This window comes from Melanerpes formicivorus, unplaced genomic scaffold (assembly GCF_026170545.1).
Source record: "Melanerpes formicivorus ecotype bairdi unplaced genomic scaffold, bMelFor1.0.p_v2 SCAF_1, whole genome shotgun sequence".
In the NCBI taxonomy this organism is placed as follows: domain Eukaryota; kingdom Metazoa; phylum Chordata; class Aves; order Piciformes; family Picidae; genus Melanerpes; species Melanerpes formicivorus.
In genome coordinates this window covers 47,776,196-47,802,500 of record NW_027142353.1, presented here as the reverse complement: position 1 = coordinate 47,802,500, position 26,305 = coordinate 47,776,196, and the positions used below count along the sequence as shown (strand labels likewise).

The 26,305-nt window shown below is 59.3% G+C and overlaps 1 protein-coding gene across 1 annotated transcript in view; it reads right to left on the bottom strand.

Moving 5' to 3' along the window:
• The window catches only part of C2CD3 (C2 domain containing 3 centriole elongation regulator), a 49,270-nt gene that overhangs the window by 16,226 nt on the left and 6,739 nt on the right, over positions 1-26,305 (bottom strand). Inside the window, exons 6-20 of the mRNA XM_068141923.1 lie at positions 26,140-26,272; positions 24,686-24,814; positions 22,934-23,078; positions 22,054-22,205; positions 20,831-21,031; positions 19,403-19,515; positions 16,757-16,875; positions 14,589-14,711; positions 12,181-12,642; positions 10,735-10,880; positions 8,545-8,788; positions 7,461-7,644; positions 5,083-5,263; positions 2,044-2,216; positions 12-135 (exon numbers count right to left, since the gene is read on the bottom strand). Of these exons, the coding sequence (XP_067998024.1) occupies positions 12-135; positions 2,044-2,216; positions 5,083-5,263; positions 7,461-7,644; positions 8,545-8,788; positions 10,735-10,880; positions 12,181-12,642; positions 14,589-14,711; positions 16,757-16,875; positions 19,403-19,515; positions 20,831-21,031; positions 22,054-22,205; positions 22,934-23,078; positions 24,686-24,814; positions 26,140-26,272 (2,629 nt within the window). The remainder of the gene's footprint in view (positions 1-11; positions 136-2,043; positions 2,217-5,082; positions 5,264-7,460; positions 7,645-8,544; positions 8,789-10,734; positions 10,881-12,180; positions 12,643-14,588; positions 14,712-16,756; positions 16,876-19,402; positions 19,516-20,830; positions 21,032-22,053; positions 22,206-22,933; positions 23,079-24,685; positions 24,815-26,139; positions 26,273-26,305) is intronic.

Sequence of the window (26,305 nt, the reverse complement as noted above, 5' to 3'; positions counted from 1 at the left end):
AATCTTCCTACCTGGCTGCTGCTTGCAACCCAGCTGCTCTGTGGATCTGTACAGAAAGGACAACAGCTTGACCTTGAGATGTTCCTGCTCCAGGCCTCATGCATCTCTGGTACCTCACACTCACATCAAGCAAGCCTGGAGGAAAGGAAAGGCAAAGGCAAAGGTCACCTTGTCATGGTTCCATCCCACTGATCCAATGCTTGCTCTCTCCTAACAGAAACCAAATCATTCCAGATGAAGGGCATGGAGAAGATCAGGGGTTCACAGGATGTTAGGGGTTGGAAGGGTCCTCAGGAGATCATTAAGTCCAAGCCCCCTGCCAGAGCAGGATCCTAGAACCCAGCTCAGGTCACACAGGAACAGATCCAGATGGGGCTGGGAAGGCTCCAGAGAAGGAGACTCCACAACCTCTCTGGGCAGCCTGCTCCAGGGCTCTGGGACCCTCCCAGTGAAGAAGTTCCTCCTCATGCTGAGGTGGAACCTCCTGTGCTGGAGTTTCCATCCATTACCCCTTGTCCTATCCCAGGGCACAGCTGAGCAGAGCCTGTCCCCTCCCTCCTCACCCCAGCCCTCAGATATTGATAAACATTGATCAGATCCCTCTCAGCCTTCTCCTCTCCAGACTAACCAGCCCCAGGGCTCTCAGCCTCTCCTCACCAGGCAGTGCTCCAGGTCCCTTCAGCATCCTGGTAGCCCTCCCTTGGACTCTCTCCAGCAGATCCCTGTCCCTCCTGAACTGGGGAGCCCAGAGCTGGATGCAATATTCCAGGTGGGGCCTCCCCAGGGCAGAGTAGAGGGGGAGGAGAACCTCCCTGGATCTGCTGGCCACACTCTGCTGAATGCAGGATCCCAGGATGCCATTGGCCTTCTTGGCCACCAGGGCACACTGCTGGCCCATGCAGAACTTGTTATCCACCAGGACTCCCAGGTCCTTCTGCACAGGGCTGCTCTCCAGCAGATCACCTCCCAGCCTGTCCTGCTGCAGTGTCTTCTTCCTTCCCAGCTGCAGGGCTCTGCGCTTCTCCTTGCTGACCCTCATGAGGTTCCTCTCTGCCCAGCTCTCCACTCTCTCCAAGTCTCCCTGCATGGCCACCAAGCCTTCAGGGGTCTCAGCCAAGCCTCCCAGTTTGGTACTGTCAGCAAACTTGCTGAGCAGCCTCTGTCTGTCTGTCTGTCCCCTGGTCAATGTCACTGCTAAAGATGTTGAACAGGACTGGCCCCAGCCCTGATCCCTGGGGGACTCCACTGGTCACAGCTCTCCAGCTGGACTTGGCAGCACTGTAAGCAGTTCCTCATCCCTCTCAGAGTCTGCTCTTGTATGCCAGGCTTCCTGAGCTTGCTCACCAGGATGTGATGGGAGACAGAGTCAAAAGCCTTGCCAAGGTCACACAGCACACAGAGGACAACCAGGTGGCTGTCCAGCAGAGGTTTATGGAAGGCAGGATCTAGGTGCCCAACCTGATGTCCTTCTGTGCTGTGGTGACTCAAGGCTGTGGATGTAGCTACCTGGGCTTCAGGAAAGCCTTTGAGGCCATGCCCTGCAGCCTCCTCCTGCAGAAACTCTGTGGTTTGGAAGGGGTGGACACCTCACTGGGTTAAAAACTGGCCCAAAGAGTGGTAGGGAATGGAGACAGCCCCAGCTAGTGGCCAGTGGTGTCCCCAGGGCTCAGTGTGAGGCTACATCTCTTGGATGCCTTCATCACTGAGCTGAGGGAGGGCTGGAGGCTCCCTCAGGCAGGGTGCAGATGGCACCGAGCTGGGTGAGAGCTGAGCTGCTGCAGGGGCAGGAGGCAGCTACAGAGGGCTATGGGCCAGGCTGGAGCCATGGGGGAGGCCAATGGGATGAGGGCACCAAGGAGCTGGGACTTGCCCTTGGGTCACAGCAACCACAGCACTGCGACCACTTCTCTTGAATGCCTTCATCACTGAGCTGGGGGAGGGCTGGAGGCTCCCCCCAGGCAGATGGCACCAAGCTGGCTGGGAGCTGAGCTGCTGGGGGGGGGGGGAGGGAGCTACAGAGGGGTCTGGGCCAGCTTCCCTTACCTGAAGGCCTGAGATGAAATCCCTCTGAGGGCTCAGTCCTGGGCACCAGGGGAAGATTAAAGGTCTGCATCCCAACCTCTTCTCGGTGCTGCTTGGTGACCATGGCACAGAGCCTGGACAAGGGCAAGGTCCCTTTGGCAACCATCTGGTCCCTGACATTGGGGTAGTAATACCTGGGAGGACACAGAGAAGCAGCATCCATCATGCTGGGTTGCTGAGGAGCATCAGTTCTCTTACAGCTGGCACAGGAGTCAGCTTCCATTTGGCTGTCTTCAAGCATTGATCTCCTTGGGAGTTCATGGAATGGGTTGGGCTGGGCTGGAAGGGACCTCAAAGATCATCCAGTTCCAACTTCCCTACCATGCCCAGAGACACCTCTCAGCCAGACTCAGCTGCTCAAGGCCTCACCCAGCCTGGCCTTGAACAGCCCCAGGCAGGAGGCAGCCACAGCCTCCCTGGGCAGCCTGTGCCAGAGTCTCACCACCCTCCCGCTGAAGAACTTCTTCCTCAGTCCCAGTCTGACCCTGCTGTGCCTCAGCTTCAAACCATTCCCCCTGGGCCTGGCTCTAGACCCCCTTAGCAACCTTTTGGGTTCTTATTTTTGACGAGAAACCTCTAGGAGTGATCGAAGATGCTGACAGCAAACCAGGGAGAACTCTTTAGAATCCCAGAATCACAGGGTTGGAAGGGACCTCGAGGCTCATTCAGTCCCAAGCCCCCTGCCATGGGCTGGGACACCTCACACCACAGCAGGCTGCTCACAGCCACCTCCAGCCTGGCTGCAAACACCTCCAGGCATGAGGCTTCCACCACCTCCCTGGGCAACCTGTGCCAGGCTCTCACCACCCTCATGGGCAAGAGCTTCTTCCTCACATCCAATCTCAATCTCCCCACTTCTAGTTCTGCTCCATCCCCCCAAGTCCTGGAGCCCCCTGCAGATCCTGGAAGGCCACAAGAAAGTCTCCTGGGAGCCTTCTCCTCTCCAGACTGCACAACCCCAACTCTCTCAGGCTGTCTCCAGAGCAGAGCAGCTCCAGCCCTCTGCTCCTCCTCGTGGCCCTGCTCTGGACACCTTCCAGCACCTCCAGATCCTTCCTGGGACAGAGGCTCCAGAACTGGACACAGAGCTCCAGCTGTGGTCTGAGCAGAGTGGAGCAGAGGGGCAGAATCTCCTCCCTGGCCCTGCTGGCCACACTTCTCTGCTTGGCTCTCTGGGCTGCAAGTGCTGACTGCTGGCTCCTGGGGAGCTTCTCCTCCCCCAGCACCCCCAAGGCCTTTTCTCCAGGGCTGCTCAGTGGTCTCTCAGCTCCTTCCAAGTTTCAGGGGTCTCTTGGAATATTTTTTCCCATTCCAAATGTTGCAGACTAGCAAAGGGATTGTTATGAAGGGGAGACCTAATAGCAACCCTCCAGTACCTGAAGGGGGCTACAAGAAGGGTGGAGAGAGAGTGTTGGCAAAGGCCTGCAGGGACAGGACAAGAGGCAATGGCTTCAAACTAGAGCAGAGCAGATTTAGACTGGATGTGAGGCACAAGTTCTGCCCCATGAGGGTGGTGGAACACTGGAACAGGCTGCCCAGGGAGGTGGTTGAGGCTCCATCCTTGGAGATATTGAAGGTGAGGCTGGACAGGGCCCTGGGCAGCCTGAGCTGGTTGAGGATGTCCCTGCTGAGCACAGAGGGGGTTGGACTGGCTGAGCTGTGGAGGTCCCTTCCAACCCAGACCATTGTAGGATTCTTAAAAGGCTTCTGGGTTCAGGAATTTGCTCTTTTCACCTCAACACTGGCACAGGTTGCCCAGGGAGGTGGTGGAAGCCTCATCCCTGGAGGTGTTGAAGGCCAGGCTGGAGGTGGCTGTGAGCAGCCTGCTGTGGTGTGAGGTGTCCCTGCCCATGGCAGGGGGCTTGGGGCTGAATGAGCCTTGAGGTCCTTTCCAACCCTGACACTTCTCTGATTCTAAGTGGTGAGGAGACCACCCCAAGCCAATGGAATTACCCTGCCAGGCTGCTATGAAGCCCAGTGTAGATGTCACAGGATGGCAGCCATGAATCCCAGCACAGAGAGGTGGGAAGGGAGCTCTGGAGCTCAGCCAGGCCCAGCCCAGCCTGCTCCAGCAGGGCACCCCCAGCAGCTTGCCCAGCAGCACCATGGCCAGGGGGGGTTGGAAGCTCTGCACACAAGGAGACTCCACAACCTCTCTGGGCAGCCTGCTCCAGGCCTCCAGCACCCTCACACCAAACAACTTTCTCCTCTCCTGCTGCCACCTCCTGCCTGCCACTTTGTGCCCCTTGGCCTGGCCCTGGGCAGCACTCAGCAGATGCCAGCCCCAGCCTCTTGCCCCCCACAGCCCCTTCAGCTCTTGCTCAGCATTGCTCAGCTCCCCTCTGGGGCTGCTCTTCTGCAGGCTCTCAGCCCCAGGGCTCTCAGCCTTTGCTGCTCCCAGAGCTGCTCCAGGCCCCTCAGCCTCTCCCCAGCCTCCCCTGGACTCTCTCCAGCACTTCTCAGTCTCTCTGCAGCTGGGGAGCCCAGACCTGGACCCAGCCCTGCAGCGTGGCCTGGCTAGGGCAGAGCAGAGGTGGAAGAGAACCTCCCTTGCCCTGCTGCTGGCCACAGTCTGCCCCATGTCCTCCCTGGCCACGAGGTGACATCACCACCACCTACCAGAGCCACCCTCCTATGGTTGCTCTTCAGAGCAATGCCAGAAGCAGCTCCCTGAGGGGCTGGGGCAGTGCCACTTGAGCTCTTGCTGAACACTGAGCTGATGCCCAGAGGTCATTATGGTGATAAAACAGAGGAAAGCAAACCAAGAGCAGAGACTTTCCCAGGAGGCTGTAAGAATAAATGAGCAATCAGCTCTCTTGAGGGCAAGAAAGACCCCCTCAGACACCTGGAATGAAACCAGGACTGTGCAGGTTCCCACCACCAAATGGGGAGGACCTCAAGTGGGTCATTTCCCATCTCCACCCCCTCAGCCCAGGGTTTCTCACTCCCAGATCTGTCTCCCCCTGGAAGCTGGAGAACAAAGAGGAGGTTGTGCTGTACCTGCACCACACTTCAAACTGGACTCCTCCTCCAGTCCCTCCTGGTGCCATGAATGCCCTGAGCAGGAGCTTCTGGACTGGGAGAGCAGCAGGAAGCAGGAAAGAATGATGATGCTCATCGTGAAAGATGGGGTCAGGGACACAGAGGGTGGTGGCAGTGCGGAAGGGCTTCAGCTGGATGCCTGCAAGGCAAGCAGAGGGGGTTGGAGCTGGCACCTGCAAGGTCTGCCTCCCTGCAGCCCTTCAGGAGGGAGGACATGAGGAGAAGTTGAACTTCCCAAGGAATCCTAGAATCATGGAATGGGCAGGGGTGGAAGGGACCTCAGGGCTCAGACAGCCCCAGGCCCCCTTCCATGGGCAGGGACACCTCACACCACAGCAGGCTGCTCACAGCCACCTCCAGCCTGGCTGCAAACACCTCCAGGCATGAGGCTTCCACCACCTCCCTGGGCAACCTGTGCCAGGCTCTCACCACCCTCATGGGCAAGAGCTTCTTCCTCACATCCAATCTCAATCTACTCACTTCAAGTTCTGCTCCATCCCCCCCAGTCCTATCCCTCCCTCACACCCTCAAGAGTCCCTCCCCAGCTTTCCTGGAGCCCCCTGCAGATCCTGAAGGCCACAATGAGGTCTCCTGGGAGCCTTCTCCTCTCCAGACTGCACAACCCCAACTCTCTCAGGCTGTCTCCATAGCAGAGCAGCTCCAGCCCTCTGCTCCTCCTCGTGGCCCTGCTCTGGACACCTTCCAGCACCTCCAGATCCTTCCTGGCACAGAGGCTCCAGAGCTGGACACAGTGCTCCAGCTGTGGTCTGAGCAGAGTGGAGCAGAGGGGCAGAATCTCCTCCCTGGCCCTGCTGGCCACACTTCCCTGCTTGGCTCTCTGGGCTGCAAGTGCTGACTGCTGCCTCCTGGGGAGCTTCTCCTCCCCCAGCACCCCCAAGGCCTTTTCTCCAGGGCTGCTCTCCAGCCAGTCCCTGCCCAGCCCCTATCAGTGCCTGGCATTGCCCTGACCCAGCTGCAGGACCTTGCACAGAGTCTCACAGATCTGTGAGGCACAGGTTGAGAACTACTGCTAAGGGTGGCTGGAAGGTGACACAGTCATGGGGACATCCTGTGAGCATTGGTACTGACTGGCATTTGGCAGAGGAAATGTCTCTGGGGGATGTGTTCCAGGCTCTCTAAGACAACACAAAATCATTGTCCACACCTGGAATTACTTAAATGTTCCTTCATAAGCACTGAGATATGGAATGGGTTGGGTTGGAAAGGACCTTTCCAGCTCATCCTGTCAAGCAGGGACATTCCCAACCAGAGCAGGTTGCTCAGAGCCACAAACCAACCTGCCCTGGGCTGGTGCCAGCCAGGGGGCAGCTCCCAGCTCCCTGGGCACCCTGGGACAGGCTCTCACCACCCTCAGGGCCAAACATTTCTCCCTTCTCTCCAGCCTGAATCTCCATTTTGGAGCTCCAAACTATCTCCCCTTGGCCTGTCCCCACAGGCCCTGCTCAAAACTCTGTCCCCAGCTTTCTCCTCAGCCCCTTCCAGCCCTGCCAGGCCACCAGCAGCTCTCCCTGCAGCCTTCTCTTCTCCAGGCTCAACAACCCCAACTCTCCCAGCCTGGCCTCCCAGCAGAGCCCTTACAGCCCTTAGATCCCTGAGCAAGGTGATTCTCCTCCTCTACTCCACTCTCCTGAGGCCCTACTTGGAATCCTGTGTGCAGCTCTGGAGTCCCCAGCACAAGGACATGGAGCTGCTAGAGTGGGTCCAGAGGAGACCATGAAGATGATCAGAGGGCTGGAGCTCCTCTCCTATGAGGCCAGGCTGGGAGAGCTGGGGTTGTCCAGCCTGGAGAAGAGGCAGCTTTGGGGAGACTTTCTGGTGGCCTTCCAGCATTGAAGAGCAGCTCCAGGGCACTCTACAAAGGCCTGGAGTGACAGGACTAGAGGTGAAGGCTTCAGAGTGGAAGAAGCTGAGTTTAGATGAGGCATCAGGATGAAACTCTTTGCCATGAGGGTGGTGAGGCACTGGAACAGGTTGCCCAGAAGAGTTGTGGAGGCTCCAACCCTGGAGGAGGTTAAGGCCAGGCTGGATGAGGCCTTGAACAGCCTGGTCCTGTGGGAGGTGTCCCTGCCCATGGCAGAGGGTTGGAAGGGGATGAGCTTTAAGGTCCCTTCCAACCCAACCCATTCCATGATTCTAGGATCACTGCTGTGGCCTCCTCTGGCCCTGCTCCAGCAGGTTCCTGCCTGTGCTGTGGACCCCAGAGCTGCCCCAGCACCGCAGGAGGGGTCTCAGCAGAGCAGCGGAGCAGCATCCCCTCCCCTCCACCTGCTGCCCAGGCTGCTGGAGATCACCCAGAGACTCCCAAGCCCTCTCACCATCCTCAGGCCAGTCAGCTCCTTGCAGTGGGCCAGCAGCAGGTGCTTGAACTGGGAAATGGTACTGGACATAGCAGTCAGCCTCTCCCCAGACTGTGGACTGCAGGGGACTGAGGCCTTTCATGCTCTCCACGTGGATCTCAAACACGTGCTCCACCATCACACCTTCCCCTTCTGGCTCTGACTGCAAAGCAAGGACAGCAAATCCTCATGGAAGAGGGCAAATCCTTAGGAAAGGGCAGGGAAGGAGGAGTGGGAAGGTGAAGTGCTAAGCAGGCTGAGATGGGAGGCTCAGCAGCAGCAGCTGTTTGCTCTCTGATGGTCACACAAAGGAAGGTGGTTCCAAAGCTGCTGAGGGGCCAGAAGCAGCTCCGAGGAGCAAAGGCTGAGAGCCCTGGGCCAAGGGGCACAAACTGGAACCTAATCACTGGGAACTGCTGGAGAGAGTCCAGGGGAGGCTGGGGAGAGGCTGAGGGGCCTGGAGCAGCTCTGGGAGCAGCAAAGGCTGAGAGCCTGCAGAAGAGCAGCCCCAGAGGGGAGCTGAGCAATGCTGAGCAAGAGCTGAAGGGGCTGTGGGGGGCAAGAGGCTGGGGCTGGCATCTGCTGAGTGCTGCCCAGGGCCAGGCCAAGGGGCACAAAGTGGCAGGCAGGAGGTGGCAGCAGGAGAGGAGAAAGTTGTTTGGTGTGAGGGTGCTGGAGGCCTGGAGCAGGCTGCCCAGAGAGGTTGTGGAGTCTCCTTGTGTGCAGAGCTTCCAACCCCCCCTGGCCATGGTGCTGCTGGGCAAGCTGCTGGGGGTGCCCTGCTGGAGCAGGCTGGGCTGGGCCTGGCTGAGCTCCAGAGCTCCCTTCCAGCTCCACCACTTCTAACAGACTTGTTCCAGACAGAATCATGAGGAGGGACCTTCCAAGCCCATCCTGTCCAAGCCCCCTGCAGCCAGCAGGGACATCCCCAACCAGAACCAGGTTACTCAGAGCCCCAGACAGCCTGACCTGGGCTGGTGCCAGCCATGGGACATCTCCCACCCCTCTGGGCACCCTGGGTCAGGCTCTCCCAACCCTCAGGATCAACATTCAGGACCAATACCATGGTGAGCTGCAGAGGAACAGGGTCCAGGCAGTGGGCTGGGTGCTGGGGCACAGCGGGGCCCTTTCCTTCCTCAGCTTTGAGCCTCTGCAGGGCCACAATTTGCTCAGCTGAGCCCATGGCCAGGATGACCTTCAGGCTGCCACTTCTGCTGCCAGTGAAGACATCCACCACAGGCATGTAGCTGTCCACAGCCACCACTGGGTACTGAGCTTGGAGGAGCAGCTGGGAAATCTTTGGATCCCTGGAAGAGATGAAAGCAGGAAAAGAAGGGAAATCAACCCAAAAGCCTCAGCAGGAGAAAAGAGCTCCTGGAGAGGTGGGAGCACACAAAGCTCCTGTGGGGTGGGACCAAACAACCTCCATTCCCTCAAATCCAGCTCAGCTGCATGAATCACAGAACCATTTGGGTTGGAGAAGACCTTTCTGATCTGGATGAGGGCACTGAGTCCATCATCAGTCAGTGTGCAGATGACAGCAAGCTGGGGGCAGGAGTTGAGCTGTTAGAGGCTGGGAGAGCTCTGCAGAGGCACCTTGCCAGGCTGGGCAGATGGGCAGAGTCCAAGGGCATCAGATTGAACACATCCAAGTGCCAGGTGCTGCACATTGGCCACAACAACCCCAGGCAGTGCTGCAGGCTGGGGTCAGAGTGGCTGAGAGCAGCCAGGCAGAGAGGGACCTGGGGGTACTGGTGGAGAGGAGGCTGAACATGAGCCTGCAGTGTGCCCAGGGGGCCCAGAAGGCCAAGGGCATCCTGGCCTGCATCAGGAAGAGTGTGGCCAGCAGGAGCAGGGAGGTCATCCTGCCCTGTACTCAGCACTGGTTAGGCCACACCTTGAGTGCTGTGTCCAGTTCTGGGCCCCTCAGGTTAAGAAGGACATTGAGATGCTGGAAGGTGTCCAGAGAAGGGCAACAAAGCTGGGGAGGGGTCTGGAGCACAGCCCTGTGAGGAGAGGCTGAGGGAGCTGGGCTTGCTTAGCCTGGAGAGGAGGAGGCTCAGGGGAGACCTTCTTGCTCTCTCCAGCTCCCTGAAGGGAGGCTGTAGCCAGCTGGGGGTTGGTCTCTTCTGCCAGGCAGCCAGCAGCAGAACAAGAGGACACAGTCTCAAGCTGTGCCAGGGGAGGTTTAGGCTGGAGGTGAGGAGAAAGTTCTTCCCAGCAAGAGAGATTGGCCATAGGGATGTGCTGCCCAGGGAGGTGGTGGAGTCCCCATCCCTGGAGGAGACTTGCTGGGGTGCTTGGTGCCAGGGCTTAGTTGATTAGCTGGTGTTGGGTGATAGGTTGGACTTGATGATCTTGAAGGTCTCTTCCAACCTGGTTTGTTCTATTCTATTAAGTCCAACCATGAGCCCAGCACTGCCCCAGGGCACCACCAGTCCCTGGCCCTCAGCACCACAGCTCCAGGGCTTGGAAACACTTCCAGGGATGGGGACTCCATCACTGCCTTGGGCAGCCTGGCACAGGCCTAGACAACCCCCAGGGGGCACAGACTGTTCCTCATTTGGGCACCCTGGGACAGGCTCTCATCACCCTCAGGCTGAAGAACTTCTCCCTTCTCAGGTCACCCAGTCCAACACCCCTGCAGGCAGCAGGGACAGCCCCAGCCACAGCAGGCTGCTCACAGCCCCAGACACCCTGCCCTGGGCTGGTGCCAGCCAGGGGGCAGCTCCCAGCTCCCTGGGCACCCTGGGACAGGCTCTCACCACCCTCAGGGCCAAACATTTCTCCCTTCTCTCCAGCCTGAGGCTCCATTTTGGAGCTCCAAACCCTCCCCCCTTGGTCCATCCCAACAGGCCCTGCTCTAAACTCTGTCCCCAGCTTTCTCCTCAGCCCCTTCCAGCCCTGCCAGGCCACCAGCAGCTCTCCCTGCAGCCTTCTCTTCTCCAGGCTCAACAACCCCAACTCTCCCAGCCTGGGGACCCAGCAGAGCCCTTCCAGCCCTCCCAGCATGGCTGTGGCCTCCTCTGGCCCTGCTCCAGCAGCTCCCTGCCTGTGCTGAGCCCTCCAGAGCTGCCCCAGCACTGCAGCTGGCATCTCCCCAGGGCTGCTCTCCAGCCTTTTCCCCCCCAGCCTGGATTGACCCAACCCAGGGGCAGGAGCTGGCCCTTGGCTTGGCTGAAACACCGCCAACCAATCCCTGCCTTCTCTGACCATCACTCAGGAGATCCTCCCAAGCCACCAAGATGCTTACTTGAAGGAGATGTAAAACTGGTGCAGAGGAAGCTTCACCAGTCCCAGCAGCCTGTCACAGCTTCCCATCTTGTTCCAGGCTTCCAGGACCAGGATGTTGTTCTTCAGCCTCTCCAAGAGCTTGGAGGTCAAGGGAAAAGGCATCACCTGGAAGAGGAGCAGGAAGAAATCAGCTCACAGGAAAAAAACAGGAAGCTAAGGACAGAACATTCTGGGAACCCTACAGAGAATTGGTTTGGCTGGAGAACATCTCCAAGGGGATGGAGGCCAAGCATGGCCTCAGCACTGCCCCAGCACCACCACCCCATGGCCTCAGCACCACAGCTCCACAGCTTCCCAACCCCTCCAGCCATGGGGACTCCACCACTGCCCTGGGCAGCTGCCACAGGCCTGGGCACCCCTCAAGGGGCACAAATTGCTCCTCAGGGCCAAGCTCAACCTCCCCTGCCACAACCTGAGGCCATCTCCTCTTGGCCCAGCCCTCAGGAGCAGCCCTTGAGCCCCAGCTGGCTGCAAGCTGCTCTCAGGGAGCTGCAGAGAGCCACAAGGTCTCCCCTCAGCCTCCTCTGCTGCAGCCTCAACCCCCCCAGGGCCCTCAGCTGCTCCTCACAACTTCTCCACAGCCTTCTCCTCCTTCCCCAGACCCCTCCCCTCCTTCCCCAGACCCCTCCCCAGCTTCCTTGCCCTGCTCTGGCCCTGCCCCAGCCCTCAAGCTCCTCCTGGCAGGGGGGGCCCAACCCTGACCTAAAAGCTTTTCCATTTCACCCTTCCAGCTACAGAGCAAAGGTCTCAACAGAGCAGCAGGACACCAAAATGCATTGGAGCAGCCTCCAGTTTCCAGAGACAACATCACTGCATAGCTGAGACACTGCTGGTTGGAGAGGAAGGCTCTGGCTCAGGTCAGGACAGTAATCCACCCTTCCATACTGCTCTGTCCATTCAGAAGGGAGCTCTGGAGCTCAGCCAGGCCCAGCCCAGCCTGCTCCAGCAGGGCACCCCCAGCAGCTTGCCCAGCAGCACCATGGCCAGGGGGGGTTGGAAGCTCTCCACACAAGGAGACTCCACAACCTCTCTGGGCAGCCTGCTCCAGGCCTCCAGCACCCTCACACCAAACAACTTTCTCCTCTCCTGCTGCCACCTCCTGCCTGCCACTTTGTGCCCCTTGGCCTTGGCCCTGGGCAGCACTCAGCAGATGCCAGCCCCAGCCTCTTGCCCCCCACAGCCCCTTCAGCTCTTGCTCAGCATTGCTCAGCTCCCCTCTGGGGCTGCTCTTCAGCAGGCTCTCAGCCCCAGGGCTCTCAGCCTTTGCTGCTCCCAGAGCTGCTCCAGGCCCCTCAGCCTCTTCACCTTGCTGGTGTGAAAGGCAACTTGGGAAGGCTGAGGGTACCCCCTGGCAGGCCTCAGGGGCCCCTTTCAAGCCAAGGCAAGCAGAAGAGCTGTGACTTGCCTGAGAGAAGTCAAAGGAAGGCTGTGTGGTGCCCCAAACCACAGCAGAGCTGGTGGCCTCCTCAGAGCTCAGCATCCTGCAGTTCAGATACACATTACAGGAACCAGGCAGCCCAGAACCTTCCACCACAAAGTCCTTGCCCTCAGGCACCATCAGCAGCATGTGCAGGAGCAAACCTTCCTCCTCTTCAGACCTGCTGAGCTGTGCCACCACCTTCTGGGCTGCAGAGCTTGGGGCAGGCCATGGAGGCTTTGTGCTGCTTGCTGCTGTCCTCTGGGAGTGCTCCCAGGTGGGAAGGTTCAGGTCAGGAGGGCTTCCTCCAGTGCCACTCTTCCTGGTGGGCTCCTGGATTTCCAGCTGAGGACTTCTTATGGCATGAGCTGGGAGTGGCTGGGCAGGAGCAGGGGACCTGGCAGTGGTGGGGGTGACGTCTTTGTTGTCAGCTGCAAGCTCTAAGGACACCTGAGTTAGGCAAAGGGAAGGTGGAGATGGTCAGAAGATGTGCCCCAAAGACCAGAGACTGCAGCATCAGCTCAGGAGAATGCATCACACATGATAGAGGAGCCCCAAATCCCAGCATGGGGAGGTGGGGAGGGGAGCTCTGGAGCTCAGCCAGGCCCAGCCCAGCCTGCTCCAGCAGGGCACCCCCAGCAGCTTGCCCAGCAGCACCATGGCCAGGGGGGGTTGGAAGCTCTGCACACAAGGAGACTCCACAACCTCTCTGGGCAGCCTGCTCCAGGCCTCCAGCACCCTCACACCAAACAACTTTCTCCTCTCCTGCTGCCACCTCCTGCCTGCCACTTTGTGCCCCTTGGCCTGGCCCTGGGCAGCACTCAGCAGATGCCAGCCCCAGCCTCTTGCCCCCCACAGCCCCTTCAGCTCTTGCTCAGCATTGCTCAGCTCCCCTCTGGGGCTGCTCTTCTGCAGGCTCTCAGCCCCAGGGCTCTCAGCCTTTGCTGCTCCCAGAGCTGCTCCAGGCCCTCCAGCAGCTTTGGAGCCCTGCAGTGGATACTCTTGTGTTCCAGAAGAGGGTTGGATCATCACCCAGAAGGTACTTCTGGCAGGGTGGTTACAAGCTCCAACCCTCCCTGCACTCCAAAGCACAGCCTGAGGCAGCAAACCCAGCAGGAGTTCCACCACAAACCCAACCTGGTGGCCCAAGCCCAAAGCTGACTGGAGACTGAGCACCAACCTCCCCTCAAGGGGAGAAGTACCAGGGGAAGATCTTGTAGAATCCTGCAGCTGTTTTGGTTGGAAGAGACCTTTAAGGTCATGGAATCCAACCATCAACCCAGCACTGCCCCAGCACCACCACCCCATGGCCCTCAGCACCACAGCTCCACAGCTCCCCAACCCCTCCAGCCATGGGGACTCCACCACTGCCCTGGGCAGCTGCCACAGGCCTGGGCACCCCTCAAGGGGCACAGATTGTTCCTCAGGGCCAAGCTCAACCTCCCCTGCCACAACCTGAGGCCATTTCCTCTCATCCATGGCTCTTGCTCACTGGGAGTAATTTAGGAGGCCTTCCCTAATGAGCCTTGTTCCACCCTGCAGCCAGTGGAACAGCACAACCTGCAGGAGGGCCAAACTAGTTCTCCAAAAACCTAGGGGGAAGGAAAAGGCTCTTGTTGTCTTCTCCTGGCCTTACAAACCTTCAGAGCTCAGACTTGGGGAACTGAAACTGGGAGGAAAAAGAAACCATAGCATCACAAACTGGTTTGGGTGGGAGGAGGACTCCCATGGTCATGCAGTCCAACCCCCTGCAGGCAGCAGGGACAGCCCCAGCCACAGCAGGCTGCTCACAGCCCCAAACCAACCTGCCCTGGGCTGGTGCCAGCCAGGGGGCAGCTCCCAGCTCCTTGGGCACCCTGAGACAGGCTCTCACCACCCTCAGGGCCAAACATTTCTCCCTTCTCTCCAGCCTGAGGCTCCATTTTGGAGCTCCAAACCATCTCCCCTTGGCCTGTCCCCACAGGCCCTGCTCAAAACTCTGTCCCCAGCTTTCTCCTCAGCCCCTTCCAGCCCTGCCAGGCCACCAGCAGCTCTCCCTGCAGCCTTCTCCTCTCCAGGCTCAACAACCCCAGCTCTGCCAACCTGGGGACCCAGCAGAGCCCTTCCAGCCCTCCCAGCATGGCTGTGGCCTCCTCTGGCCCTGCTCCAGCAGCTCCCTGCCTGTGCTGAGCCCTCCAGAGCTGCCCCCAGCACTCAGGAGGTCTCCCCAGGGCTGCTCTCCTTCCCCCCCAGCCTGGATGGACCCCAGGGGTTGTCCTGCCCCACGTTCAGCTTCCTCCAGACTGACAGAAGGGAAACAAATCCCAACAGCAGACTCAGGCAAAATTGGCAACCAGAGCTCATCCAACTCAAAACCCAGGTGGTCCAACACCTCCCTCCAGTGGTCCCACACCTACCTTCAGTGGTCCAACCAGGGGCTGACCTGCTTCTTTCTGCACAGCTACCTCAGAGGTGACTCTGAGCAGCTCAGACTTGAGAACCTGATGTAACTGGAGTGCAGCTGAGCCAATGGCCACGGGCTGAGGGCAGAAGAGCCAAAGAAGTGTCACTTCACAACAGCTTCTGGCAGCTCTGCACAACTACAGACACCAACACCAACCCCAAGTTCCTCCTGGGAAGCTGGGGGCACCATCCCACCCACCCCACCCCCATATTGTTAGTTGTGCCCACAGGGATTTGAAGGAAGGGTTCCCTCAGTGCCAATTTCAGGCCACTGAGGTGCTGATGGAATCCCTCAGAACCTCAGCACAGGGAGGGTTGGAAGGGACCTTAAAGATCCTCTGCTCAGACTCCCCCTGCAGCACTGCAGCCAGGGCTGCTGCCCCCCACAGCACAAGAGGGACATGGAGCTGGTGGAGAGTGTCCAGAGATGATCAGAGAGCTGGGGACAGGCTGGGAGGGTTGGGACTGTTCAGCCTAGAGAAGAGAAGGCTCCAGGGAGACCTCAGAGCAGCCTGAAGAGAGCTACAAGAATGCTGGAGAGGGACTTTGGACAAGGGCTGGGAGTGACAGGATGAGGGGGAATGGATTGAAGCTGCAAGAGGGGAGATTGAGACTGGAGATGAGGAGGAAATTCTTTAGAGTAAGGGTGGTCAGAGACTGGCACAGGTTGCCCAGCAAGGCTGTGGCTGTTCCCTCCCTAGAGGTGTTCAAGGCCAGGCTGGATGAGGCCTTGAGCAGCCTGGGCTGGTGGGAGGGTGACTGGAACTGGATGAGCTGTGAGGTCCCTTCCACCCCAACCCATTCTATGAGCCACTGAGTTCCAAGCCCCTGCCATGGGCCCCTAACCCATTCCCTGAGTCTGTGACTCTCTGTTTTGCAGGGCAGTGTTCCCCAGCTGCTCCAGGTTCCACCACAGCAGGATCACCACTGGTGGCTGATTCAGACTCTGAGGGGCTGGAGCAGGGCCAGGGAAGGGCAGCACAGCTGGGGAAGGGTCTGGAGAAGAGGGCTGGGGAGGAGCAGCTGAGGGAGCTGGGGGGGTTGAGTGAAAATCTCCAATCCTGGTGTTGCAGTAAAGTTTGCCCAGCTCTAAATGCCCCTTTCAGAGCAGGCACCCTTGGTGCTGAGCCCAAAACCCATCACCTGAAGGAGCAGCTCCCACTGTGTCCATCACATGCAGAGCCTGAGGTGGGAAGGGAGCTCTGGAGCTCAGCCAGGCCCAGCCCAGCCTGCTCCAGCAGGGCACCCCCAGCAGCTTGCCCAGCAGCACCATGGCCAGGGGGGGTTGGAAGCTCTGCACACAAGGAGACTCCACAACCTCTCTGGGCAGCCTGCTCCAGGCCTCCAGCACCCTCACACCAAACAACTTTCTCCTCTCCTGCTGCCACCTCCTGCCTGCCACTTTGTGCCCCTTGGCCTGGCCCTGGGCAGCACTCAGAGGAGTCTGACCTCATCCTCTTGCCCCCTGCCCTTTTTAACTAGCAATTACCCTGCTGCCCACACTCTTCTTGATGTCCCCCAGGACACCTTTGTCCTCTTTGTCCCCCAGGACACCTTGCTGGCTGCTGGGCACCTCCTTGCTGCCCCCCAGCACCCCCAGCTCCTTCTCCTGGCAGCTGCTCCCCAGCAGCTCCCCACTGGGCTGTGCTGCTGCAGGAGGTTGTCCCTGCCCAGGGGCAGGACCCTGCCCTTGCCCTGCTTGGCCTTCAGGAGGTTCCTCTGCCCCAGCTCTCAGCCTGCCCAGGGCTCCCTGGCTGCCAGCACAGCCTCAGGGCTGTCAGCACTGCTCCCACTTGGGTCCCAGCAGCAACCTGGCTGAGGCTGCACTCTGTGCCTTCATCCAGGCTGCTGATGAAGATGTTGAGCAAAACAGGACCCAGCCCTGACCCCTGGGGAACACCACCAGCCCCAGGCCTCCATCTAGACTCTGCCTCACTGCAGTGTCCTCCAGCCACCCATGTTCAAGCCACCTCACTTTGTTTTGCCACTGATGCCTGAGGTGCAGCAGCTGCACCAAAGTGCTGCAGGAGACTCTGAGAAGACAGCAGTGGAGGAGAGAGGGAAAAGCAGAGAAGCTCTTTGCTTCTCAACACACTGAGGACAAAGAACTTCCCCTGGGTACCTTCTTCTGGGTGCTCTTCCTCATGTAGAGTTTAAAAGCAAGCTCAGAGCTCCTCCAGTGATCTATCAGGGGACCATGAAAGGCCACAGGGAGGACAAAGCACTGCTGGAACTTCACCACTGCAAGGAAACAGAAGAACTAGTGAGGAGCTCCTGGGGGGCTCCTGAGCTCCCTCTGCCCCTGGAGCTGGAGCAGGAGTAGAGACATCTCCACACAGAACATGGTGGAGGAGACAGGGGAGGTAAGAGGGGACAGTGGTGGCAGCTGTGAGAAGGACGGACAAGCACAAAGAAGCTTCAGGGTGAGAGGGGTGAGGACCTGGAACAGCTTTGTCCAGAGGTGTGGCTGAGGCTCCATCCCTGGAGACATTCAAGGCCAAACTTATTGGGGCCCCAGGCAGCCTGCTCAGAACTGTCAGGGTTGGAAGGGACCTCAAGGATTCCAACCCCCCTGCCATGGGCAGGGACACCTCACACCACAGCAGGCTGCTCACAGCCACCTCCAGCCTGGCTGCAAACACCTCCAGGCATGAGGCTTCCACCACCTCCCTGGGCAACCTGTGCCAGGCTCTCACCACCCTCATGGGCAAGAGCTTCTTCCTCACATCCAATCTCAGTCTCCCCACTTCTAGTTCTGCTCCATCCCCCCAGTCCTATCCCTCCCTCACACCCTCAAAAGTCCCTCCCCAGCTTTCCTGGAGCCCCCTGCAGATCCTGGAAGGCCACAATGAGGTCTCCTGGGAGCCTTCTCTCCAGACTGCACAACCCCAACTCTCTCAGGCTGTCTCCAGAGCAGAGCAGCTCCAGCCCTCTGCTCCTCCTCGTGGCCCTGCTCTGGACACCTTCCAGCACCTCCAGATCCTTCCTGGAGCAGAGGCTCCAGAGCTGGCCCCAGAGCTCCAGCTGTGGTCTGAGCAGAGTGGAGCAGAGGGGCAGAATCTCCTCCCTGGCCCTGCTGGCCACACTTCTCTGCTTGGCTCTCTGGGCTGATGGGGGATGTCCCTGCTGACTGCAAGGGGCTTGGACAAGATGACCTTGGAGGGTCCCTTCCAGTCAGATGCACTCTGTGATTCACAGATCTTCCAGGAGCAGACATCACTCAAGGCCATTCTCTACTTCATGCCCCTGGGGACAGGCTGAAGGAGTTGAGGCTGTGTAGCCTGGAGCAGAGAAGGCTCCTGGGAGACCTCAGAGCAGCCTGAAAGGGCCAGAGGAGAGCTGGGGAAGGACATTTGACAAAGGCTGGGAATGACAGGATGAGGGGGAAGGGGTTGAAGCTGGGAGAGGGGAGATTGGGACTGGAGGAAGAAATTCTTTGCAGTGAGGCTGGGCAGACACTGGCACAGGTTGCCCAGGGAGGCTGTGGCTGTCCCCTCCCTGGAGGTGTTCAAGGCCAGGCTGGATGAGGCTCTGAGCAGCCTGGGCTGGTGGGAGGTGTCCCTGCCCATGGCAGGGGGTTGGAGCTGGATGAGCTTTGAGGTCCCTTCCACCCCAACCCATTTCTGTGAATCTATGAAGCCCAGGAGACCTTTGGCCTTCTGGGCCAGGTGGCCACAATGCAGCTCAGATCCCACAAGGAGTATTTGTTGGAAGCAAATAAAAACCTCTTGGCTTTGTCCTGCCTGAGAGGAACACCCCAGACCCTGCAGCACAGCAGCTGTGTTGGCAGAGCTGCCACAAATCACACAGAGGAAAGTCTAAGAGGCTCTAAGATCAGCCAGGTTGCTGCTGGGACCCAAGTGGGAGCAGTGCTGACAGCCCTGAGGCTGTGCTGGCAGCCAGGGAGCCCTGGGCAGGCTGAGAGCTGGGGGAGAGGAACCTCCTGAAGGCCAAGCAGGGCAAGGGCAGAGTCCTGCTCCTGGGCAGGGACAACCTCCTGCAGCAGCACAGCCCAGTGGGGAGCTGCTGGGGATCAGCTGGCAGGAGAAGGAGCTAGGGGTGCTGGGGGGCAAGGAAGTGCCCAGCAGCCAGAAAGGTGCCCTGGGGGACAAGGGCATCCTGGGGGGCATGAAGGAAAGTGTGGCCAGCAGGGTTAGGGAGGTTCTGCTGCCCCTCTGCTCTGCCCTGCTGAGGCCACCCCTGCAATCCTGTGTCCAGTTTGGGGCTCCCCAGTTGAAGAGAGGCAGGGAGCAGCTGGGGAGAGTCCAGGGGAGGCTGTGAGGATGCTGAAGGGACTGGCAGAGATCTGCTAAGGAGGGAGACTGAGAGCCCTGGGGCTGCTGGGTGTGGAGAGAAGGCTGAGAGGGGACCTGATCAATGCCTATCAATATCTGAGGGGTGGGGGTCAGGCTGAAGGTGCCAGGCTCTGCTTGGGGGTGCCCAGGGAGAGGACTGGGACCAAGGGTACAAGCTGGAACCCAGGAGGTTGCAGCTGGAGATGGGGAGAAAGTTGTTTGGTGTGAGGGTGCTGGAGGCCTGGAGCAGGCTGCCCAGAGAGGTTGTGGAGTCTCCTTGTGTGGAGAGCTTCCAACCCCCCCTGGATGTGTTCCTGTGTGACCTGCCCTGGCTGACCCTGCTCTGGCAGGGGAGTTGGAGACTGGATGACCTCTGGAGCTCCCTTCCAGCCCCTACCCTCCTGTGAAGGAGTCAACAGAACTGAATACAAGAGGGGCAGGGGGGGGAAACAAAACAAACCTAAAGCTCTTACCATCATTTATGACTTTCCTGGAGGCCACTCGAATCACTTCTGTGGAGAGGGACACCTGGCCCCTGCCATCCCTGGAGGCTCCCACAGGGAAGTGAAACTCCACAAAGAAGGTGCTGCAATAAGAAAAAGCAAGGAATGGATGATCAGAATTCAGCCAAAGAGGAGGACAGAGAATGCCAGGGACCACAGGAGGCAAGTTTCAGGCTGACCAGCTCAGGTTAGAGGCAGCTGGGCAGAGGAGAGGACAGCAGTGGCTGCAGGCCACCTACACTTCAGCCAAGCTTTGGACACTGTCCCCCACAGCATCCTGCTGGGAAGCTGAGGAAGCCTGGGGTAGAGGAGTGAGTGAGTGGAGAACTGGCTGAAGGGCACAGCTCAGAGGGCTGGGAGCAGTGGGGCACAGTCTAGATGGAGGCCTGGAGCTGGTGGTGTTCCCCAGGGGTCAGGGCTGGGTCCTGTTTTGCTCAACATCTTCATCAGCAGCCTGGATGAAGGCACAGAGTGCAGCCTCAGCCAGGTTGCTGCTGGGACCCAAGTGGGAGCAGTGCTGACAGCCCTGAGGCTGTGCTGGCAGCCAGGGAGCCCTGGGCAGGCTGAGAGCTGGGGCAGAGGAACCTCCTGCAGGCCAAGCAGGGCAAGGGCAGGGACAACAGCAGGCACCAGGAAAGACCAGAGGTTGCCTGCTGGGAAGCAGCTCCATGGAGGAAGACCTTGGAGTGCCTGGAGGCAAGGAGGTGCCCAGCAGCCAGCAAGGTGCCCTGGGGGACAAGAAGGACAAAGGTCTCCTGGGGGGCATCACAAAGAGTGTGGGCAGCAGCAGAACCTCAAGGGAGGTTCTTCTCCCTCTTTACTCTGCCCAAGCTGGGTCACAGCTGCAGGGCTGGGTCCAGGTCTGGGCTCCCCAGCTGCAGAGAGACTGAGAAGTGCTGGAGAGAGTCCAGGGGAGGCTGGGGAGAGGCTGAGGGGCCTGGAGCAGCTCTGGGAGCAGCAAAGGCTGAGAGCCCTGGGGCTGAGAGCCTGCAGAAGAGCAGCCCCAGAGGGGAGCTGAGCAATGCTCAGCAGGAGCTGAAGGGGCTGTGGGGGGCAAGAGGCTGGGGCTGGCATCTGCTGAGTGCTGCCCAGGGCCAGGCCAAGGGGCACAAAGTGGCAGGCAGGAGGTGGCAGCAGGAGAGGAGAAAGTTGTTTGGTGTGAGGGTGCTGGAGGCCTGGAGCAGGCTGCCCAGAGAGGTTGTGGAGTCTCCTTGTGTGGAGAGCTTCCAACCCTGCCAGCCATGGTGCTGCTGGGCAAGCTGCTGGGGGTGCCCTGCTGGAGCAGGCTGGGCTGGGCCTGGCTGAGCTCCAGAGCTCCCCTCCCCACCTCCCCATGCTCTACCTTGAAGGCAGAATCACTCAGCTGGGAACAAACCATTCCCTTGCTCCTCCCCTTACCACTTGGTGCAGGTTGCAGGCCTTGGAGGTTTCCCCATCAAGCCTTTCTTCCTTGGGCTTCTCTGGATGCCTTCAGGAGGTATTTTCAAGCTCTCAATGATGACCCTGGCCAGGTGGATCTGCTCCAGCACTGCCAACCTCTCTGCACCCAAGGATCCCACTGCAGCTTCTTCTGCATGGTCTCGTGGAGGAGCAAATGGCCTAGCAGGAGATGGAACTGAGAGTCAGGGTGACAGGAACATTCTGATGCACCCCCCACATGAAAGTCTCCCCCTCAGCCTCCTTTTCTCCAGGCTCAGCAACCCCAGGTCCCTCAGCTGCTGATGGAATCCCTCAGAACCTCAGCACAGGGAGGGTTGGAAGGGACCTTAAGGATCCTCTGCTCTGCTCAGACTCCTCCTGCAGCACTGCAGCCAGGGCTGCTGCCCCCCAGCACAAGAGGGACATGGAGCTGGTGGAGAGTGTCCAGAGATGATCAGAGAGCTGGGGACAGGCTGGGAGGGTTGGGACTGTTCAGCCTGGAGAAGAGAAGGCTCCAGGGAGACCTCAGAGCAGCCTGAAGGGAGCTCCAGGAGAGCTAGGGAGGGACTTCTGCCAAGGGCTGGGGGTGAGAGGAGGAGGGGCAGTGGATTGGTTTGAAGCCACCACCACATGATTGTCCATTGAAAGTAGCCATGATTTACATCATTGACTTCAAGAGAGGTTCCAACAGTCCACCACCATTGTACCTCCAGGACCTGAGGGAAGCTACAGGAGAGCTGAAGAGGGCCTTTGGACAAGGGCTGGGAGTGACAGGAGCAGGGGCAATGGATTGAAGCTGCAAGAGGAGAGATTGAGACTGGAGATGAGGAGGAAATTCTTGCCAGTGAGGCTGGGCAGACACTGGCACAGGTTGCCCAGGGAGGCTGTGGCTGTCCCCTCCTTGGAGGTGTTCAAGGCCAGGCTGGATGAGGCCTTGAGCAGCCTGGGCTGGTGGAGGTGTCCCTGCCCATGGCAGGGGATTGGAGCTGGATGAGCTTTGAGGTCCCTTCCACCCCAACCCATTCCATGGACCACTGAGTTCCAAGCCCCTGCCATGGGCAGGGACACCTCCTGCCACACCACAGTGCTCAAAGGCCTCATCCAAGCTGCCTTTGGAGACTTCCAGGCTTGGAGCCTCCCCAGCTCCCCTGGGCAGCCTGTCCCAGTGTCTCCCCACTCAAGTCACTCCTGGGAGTGGTTACCTGGATTTAATTCCTGTCCCCTTCTGATCCTGGCCAGAGCCCTTCTGGGGAATCACTGGAGCAGCCTTCTGGAGAGCTTCTCTCTTGGGCACCTTTCTGGAGGGGTTCACATCATCATCACTGAGCAAGTCACTGAGGCTGGAGTCAGACTTCTGAAGCAGGAGGGACCAAGGGGGAAGGGAAGCAGCAGAGTCAGAGAGGTGGAAAGCCAGAGAGGCCCAGAACCATTTGGGGTTGGGAAAGACCTTGGAGATCATCCAAGGCAAAACCATTCTCCAGCTCTGCCAAGGCTGGTGCCAAACCCTCAGCACCACAGCTCTGCCCCTCTGAAACACCTCCAGGGATGGGGATTCCACCACCCCCCTGGGCAGCCTGGGCCTGAGAACCCTTCCAGTGGAGAACTTTCTTCTGATGTCCAACCTCAGCCACTTGAGGCCATTTCCTTTTGTCCCAGGGAGAAGAGTCTCACTCCCAGCTGGCTCCAACCTCCTCTGAGGGAGATGTGAAGAGCCAGCAGGTCTCCCCTCAGCCTCCTTTTATCCCCTCTCTACACCCCAAGCTCCCTCAGCTGCTCCTCACCAGCCCTGCTCTCCAGACCCTTCCCCAGCTTTGTGGCACTTGCCTGGTGGCCACTCTGGGGTGCAGAGAGCATCTTAGAGAGCCTCTGGCACTTGTCTGGTGGCCACTCTGGGGTGCAGAGAGCATCTTAGAGAGCCTCTGGCACTTGTCTGGTGGCCACTCTGGGGTGCAGAAGGCTTCTGAGCCTCTAGCAGTAGTCCGGTGGCCACTCTGGGGTGCAGAGGGGTTCTGCTTTCCTTCACCTAGTGGGGGGGGCTGTCTCCAGGCCATGCTAAGCACCTTGCTTGTGCTCTCCACTTACAGGAGCTGAGTAAAAAAGACTCTCCAGCAGGCTCTGGTCATAGTGGGGATCATTGAGCTCACTCTCATACACCTCACTGCCCAGAGACAGAGACTCCAGCAGGGCACTTGTCCGGTCCCAGAGGTGCACAGGAGACAAATCAGAGCTGTGGAGAGAGGAGAAAGAATCCTGATGGAGTCTGGGAAGCTCTGTCCTGGCTGTCTGATGTCTGCTCAGGGCTGGGTTTGTGCTGTGCTGGCTCTAGACACAATCTAACTGAGCTCACACAGCACTGTGGTCAAGCTGGGACCCAATCTGAGGGTTCTTAGGTGATTGCCCTCTGGCTGGAGGCTGGGGCCAAAGGGTGGTGGGGAATGCAGACAGCCCCAGCTGGTGGCTGGGCACCAGGGGTGTCCCCAGGGCTCAGGGTGGGATCACTGCTCTTGGATGTCTTCATCACTGAGCTGGGGGAGGGCTGGAGGCTCCCTCAGGCAGGGTGCAGATGGCACCAAGCTGGGTGGGAGCTGAGCTGCTGGAGGGAGCTGGAGGGGTCTGGGCCAGGCTGGAGCCATGGGGGAGGCCAATGGGATGAGGGCAGCAAGGGCAAGGGCTGGGACTTGCCCCTGTGGCACTGCAAGCCCAGGAAGGCTCCAGGCTGGGGGCAGAGGGGCTGGGAAATGCCTGGCAGAAAAAGACTTGGGGGTTTGGTGTCAGAGGCTGGAGAGGAGGCAGGGGGTGCCCAGGTGGGCAAGGAGGGCAGCAGCAGCCTGGGCTGGAGCAGCAATGGGGTGGGCAGCAGGAGCAGGGCAGGGATTGTGCCCCTGGGCTGGGCACTGGGGAGCCCACAGCTGCAAGCCTGGGGGCAGGGTTGGGCCCTCCCTGCCAGGAGGACCTTGAGGGCTGGGGCAGGGCCAGAGCAGGGCAAGGAAGATGGGGAGGGGTCTGGAGGACAGGGCTGAGGAGGAGCAGCTGAGGGACCTCTTCCACTCAAAATGATTCTAAGATCCTGAAGCCCAAGCATCAACCCAGCACTGCCCCAGCATCACCACCCCATGGCCCTCAGCACCACAGCTCCACAACTCCCCAACCCCTCCAGCCATGGGGACTCCACCACTGCCCTGGGCAGCTGCCACAGGCCTGGGCACCCCTCAAGGGGCACAAATTGTTCCTCAGGGCCAAGCTCAACCTCCCCTTGGGCAGCTGGGAGTGTTGAGCCTGGAGCAAAGGAGGCTGGGGGGAGACCTTCTGGCTCTCTACAACTCCCTGAAAGGAGCTTGGAGCCAGCTGGGAGTTGGTCTCTTCTCCCAAGGAATAAGGAATAGGACCCAGGCTGCCCAGGACAGTGGTGGAGTCCCCATCCCTGGAGGGTCTTCAAAGCTGTGGAGCTGTGGTGCTGAGGGCCATGATATGGCAGTGGTGAGCTCCTGCTCAGGCTCTATGACCTTAAAGGTCTCTCCCAACAGAACCAATCCTAAAAGAGGAAGATTCAGGCTGGATAGAAGGAAGAAATTTGTTATGCTGAGGGTGATGAGACCTTGTCCCAGGTTGCCCAAAGACCTGGGAACCATCCCAGCTCAGGTTGCCTGGGGCTCTGAGCAACCTGCTCTAGTTGGGGCTGTCCCTGCTGGCTGCAGGGGGGTTGGACTGGGTGACCTTGGGAGGTGCCTTCAATCCAACCCATGCCACGATTCAATGGAATGGGGAAGGCAAAGAGGCATTTTGGGGGGTATAAAATACTCAGAGAAGAAGAAACTGAAGCAGCTCCCCACTCACCTGCCCAAGAGTAACTCTATTGCCCTCTCCTCAGAGCTCAGGTCCAATGGGTGACCTGCAACCTGGGATGTGAGGAGCTTGGGATCCTCAGCACCAGGCACAAAGCTGGAGGGGAAGCTTTTGGGGCCCCTGGAGAGCAGCAGTTGGAGAACAGAGAGCAGGAAAACAGCAAAGCAGAGATATTAAGGCATGGACAAGATGAATTCATCAAGGCTGAAAGCCAAAGGCTGTCTCCAGCCTCCTCTGCTTCCAGCTCCAGAAGAGGCTCCAGACAAAAAGTGTTCTGCAGCCTGCTGCAAGTCACAGCCAAGATCTTCCACCTTGTCCCAGAAGCATTGAGGGTGGAGAAGACCTTTAAGATCATCAAGTCCAACTTAAGTTGGGCTTTTCCACCCTAAATCACTGTCACACCAGAAAGGTTGGCCCAGGCTTGTGTTTAAGCACAGAGAAGGACCTGGGAGTGCTGGGGGACAAGGAGGTGCCCAGCAGGCAGCAAGGTGCCCTGGGGGACAAGAAGGACAAAGGTCTCCTGGGAGGCATCACAAAGTGTGGCCAGCAGCAGGCTGAGGGAGGTTCTCCTCTACCTCTACTCTGCCCTAGCCAGGCCACAGCTGCAGGGCTGGGTCCAGGTCTGGGCTCCCCAGCTGCAGAGAGACTGAGAAGTGCTGGAGAGAGTCCAGGGGAGGCTGGGGAGAGGCTGAGGGGCCTGGAGCAGCTCTGGGAGCAGCAAAGGCTGAGAGCCCTGGGGCTGAGAGCCTGCAGAAGAGCAGCCCCAGAGGGGAGCTGAGCAATGCTGAGCAAGAGCTGAAGGGGCTGTGGGGGGCAAGAGGCTGGGGCTGGCATCTGCTGAGTGCTGCCCAGGGCCAGGCCAAGGGGCACAAAGTGGCAGGCAGGAGGTGGCAGCAGGAGAGGAGAAAGTTGTTTGGTGTGAGGGTGCTGGAGGCCTGGAGCAGGCTGCCCAGAGAGGTTGTGGAGTCTCCTTGTGTGCAGAGCTTCCAACCCCCCCTGGCCATGGTGCTGCTGGGCAAGCTGCTGGGGGTGCCCTGCTGGAGCAGGCTGGGCTGGGCCTGGCTGAGCTCCAGAGCTCCCTTCCCACCACCACCATGCTGGGGGTCTGTGGAGGCTCACAGCCCTCAGACTGAGGTGAGCAGAACCTGAGCCACACCAAGGCAGAGGCAAGCAGCAGGAGCTCAGCTGCCCAAAGCCCAGATGCTCCTGCTGGGAAATTCTTGCCCAGGTCTCCTCCCAGCTCAGGGTCATGCCCTAATGGCAGCAGGGTGGGCTTGGCCTGGCTGAGCTCCAGAGCTCCTTTCCCACCTCTCCATGCTGGGATTTGGGGGATTTTGGGAGCTCAGCATTTCAAGTTCTCCTGGTAAGCTCTCCAAACTCAGGGTTCAGAGCTTGGCCTCACTTCCCAGCTTCTCCAAGCTCACTTCCCCCTCTCCCACACTCACCTTGCTGGTGCTTTGAAACCTTCTCCCTCAGTGCAAGGAGACACCTCAGGGAGTTCCAGCTCCATGTCTGGGGTGGATTTCATGGCAGACACAGCCATGGCATCACGGAGCTTCCTGCCCTGCTCCAGGATTGCTGAGGAAGAAGCAGAAGGATGAAATCTCTGCA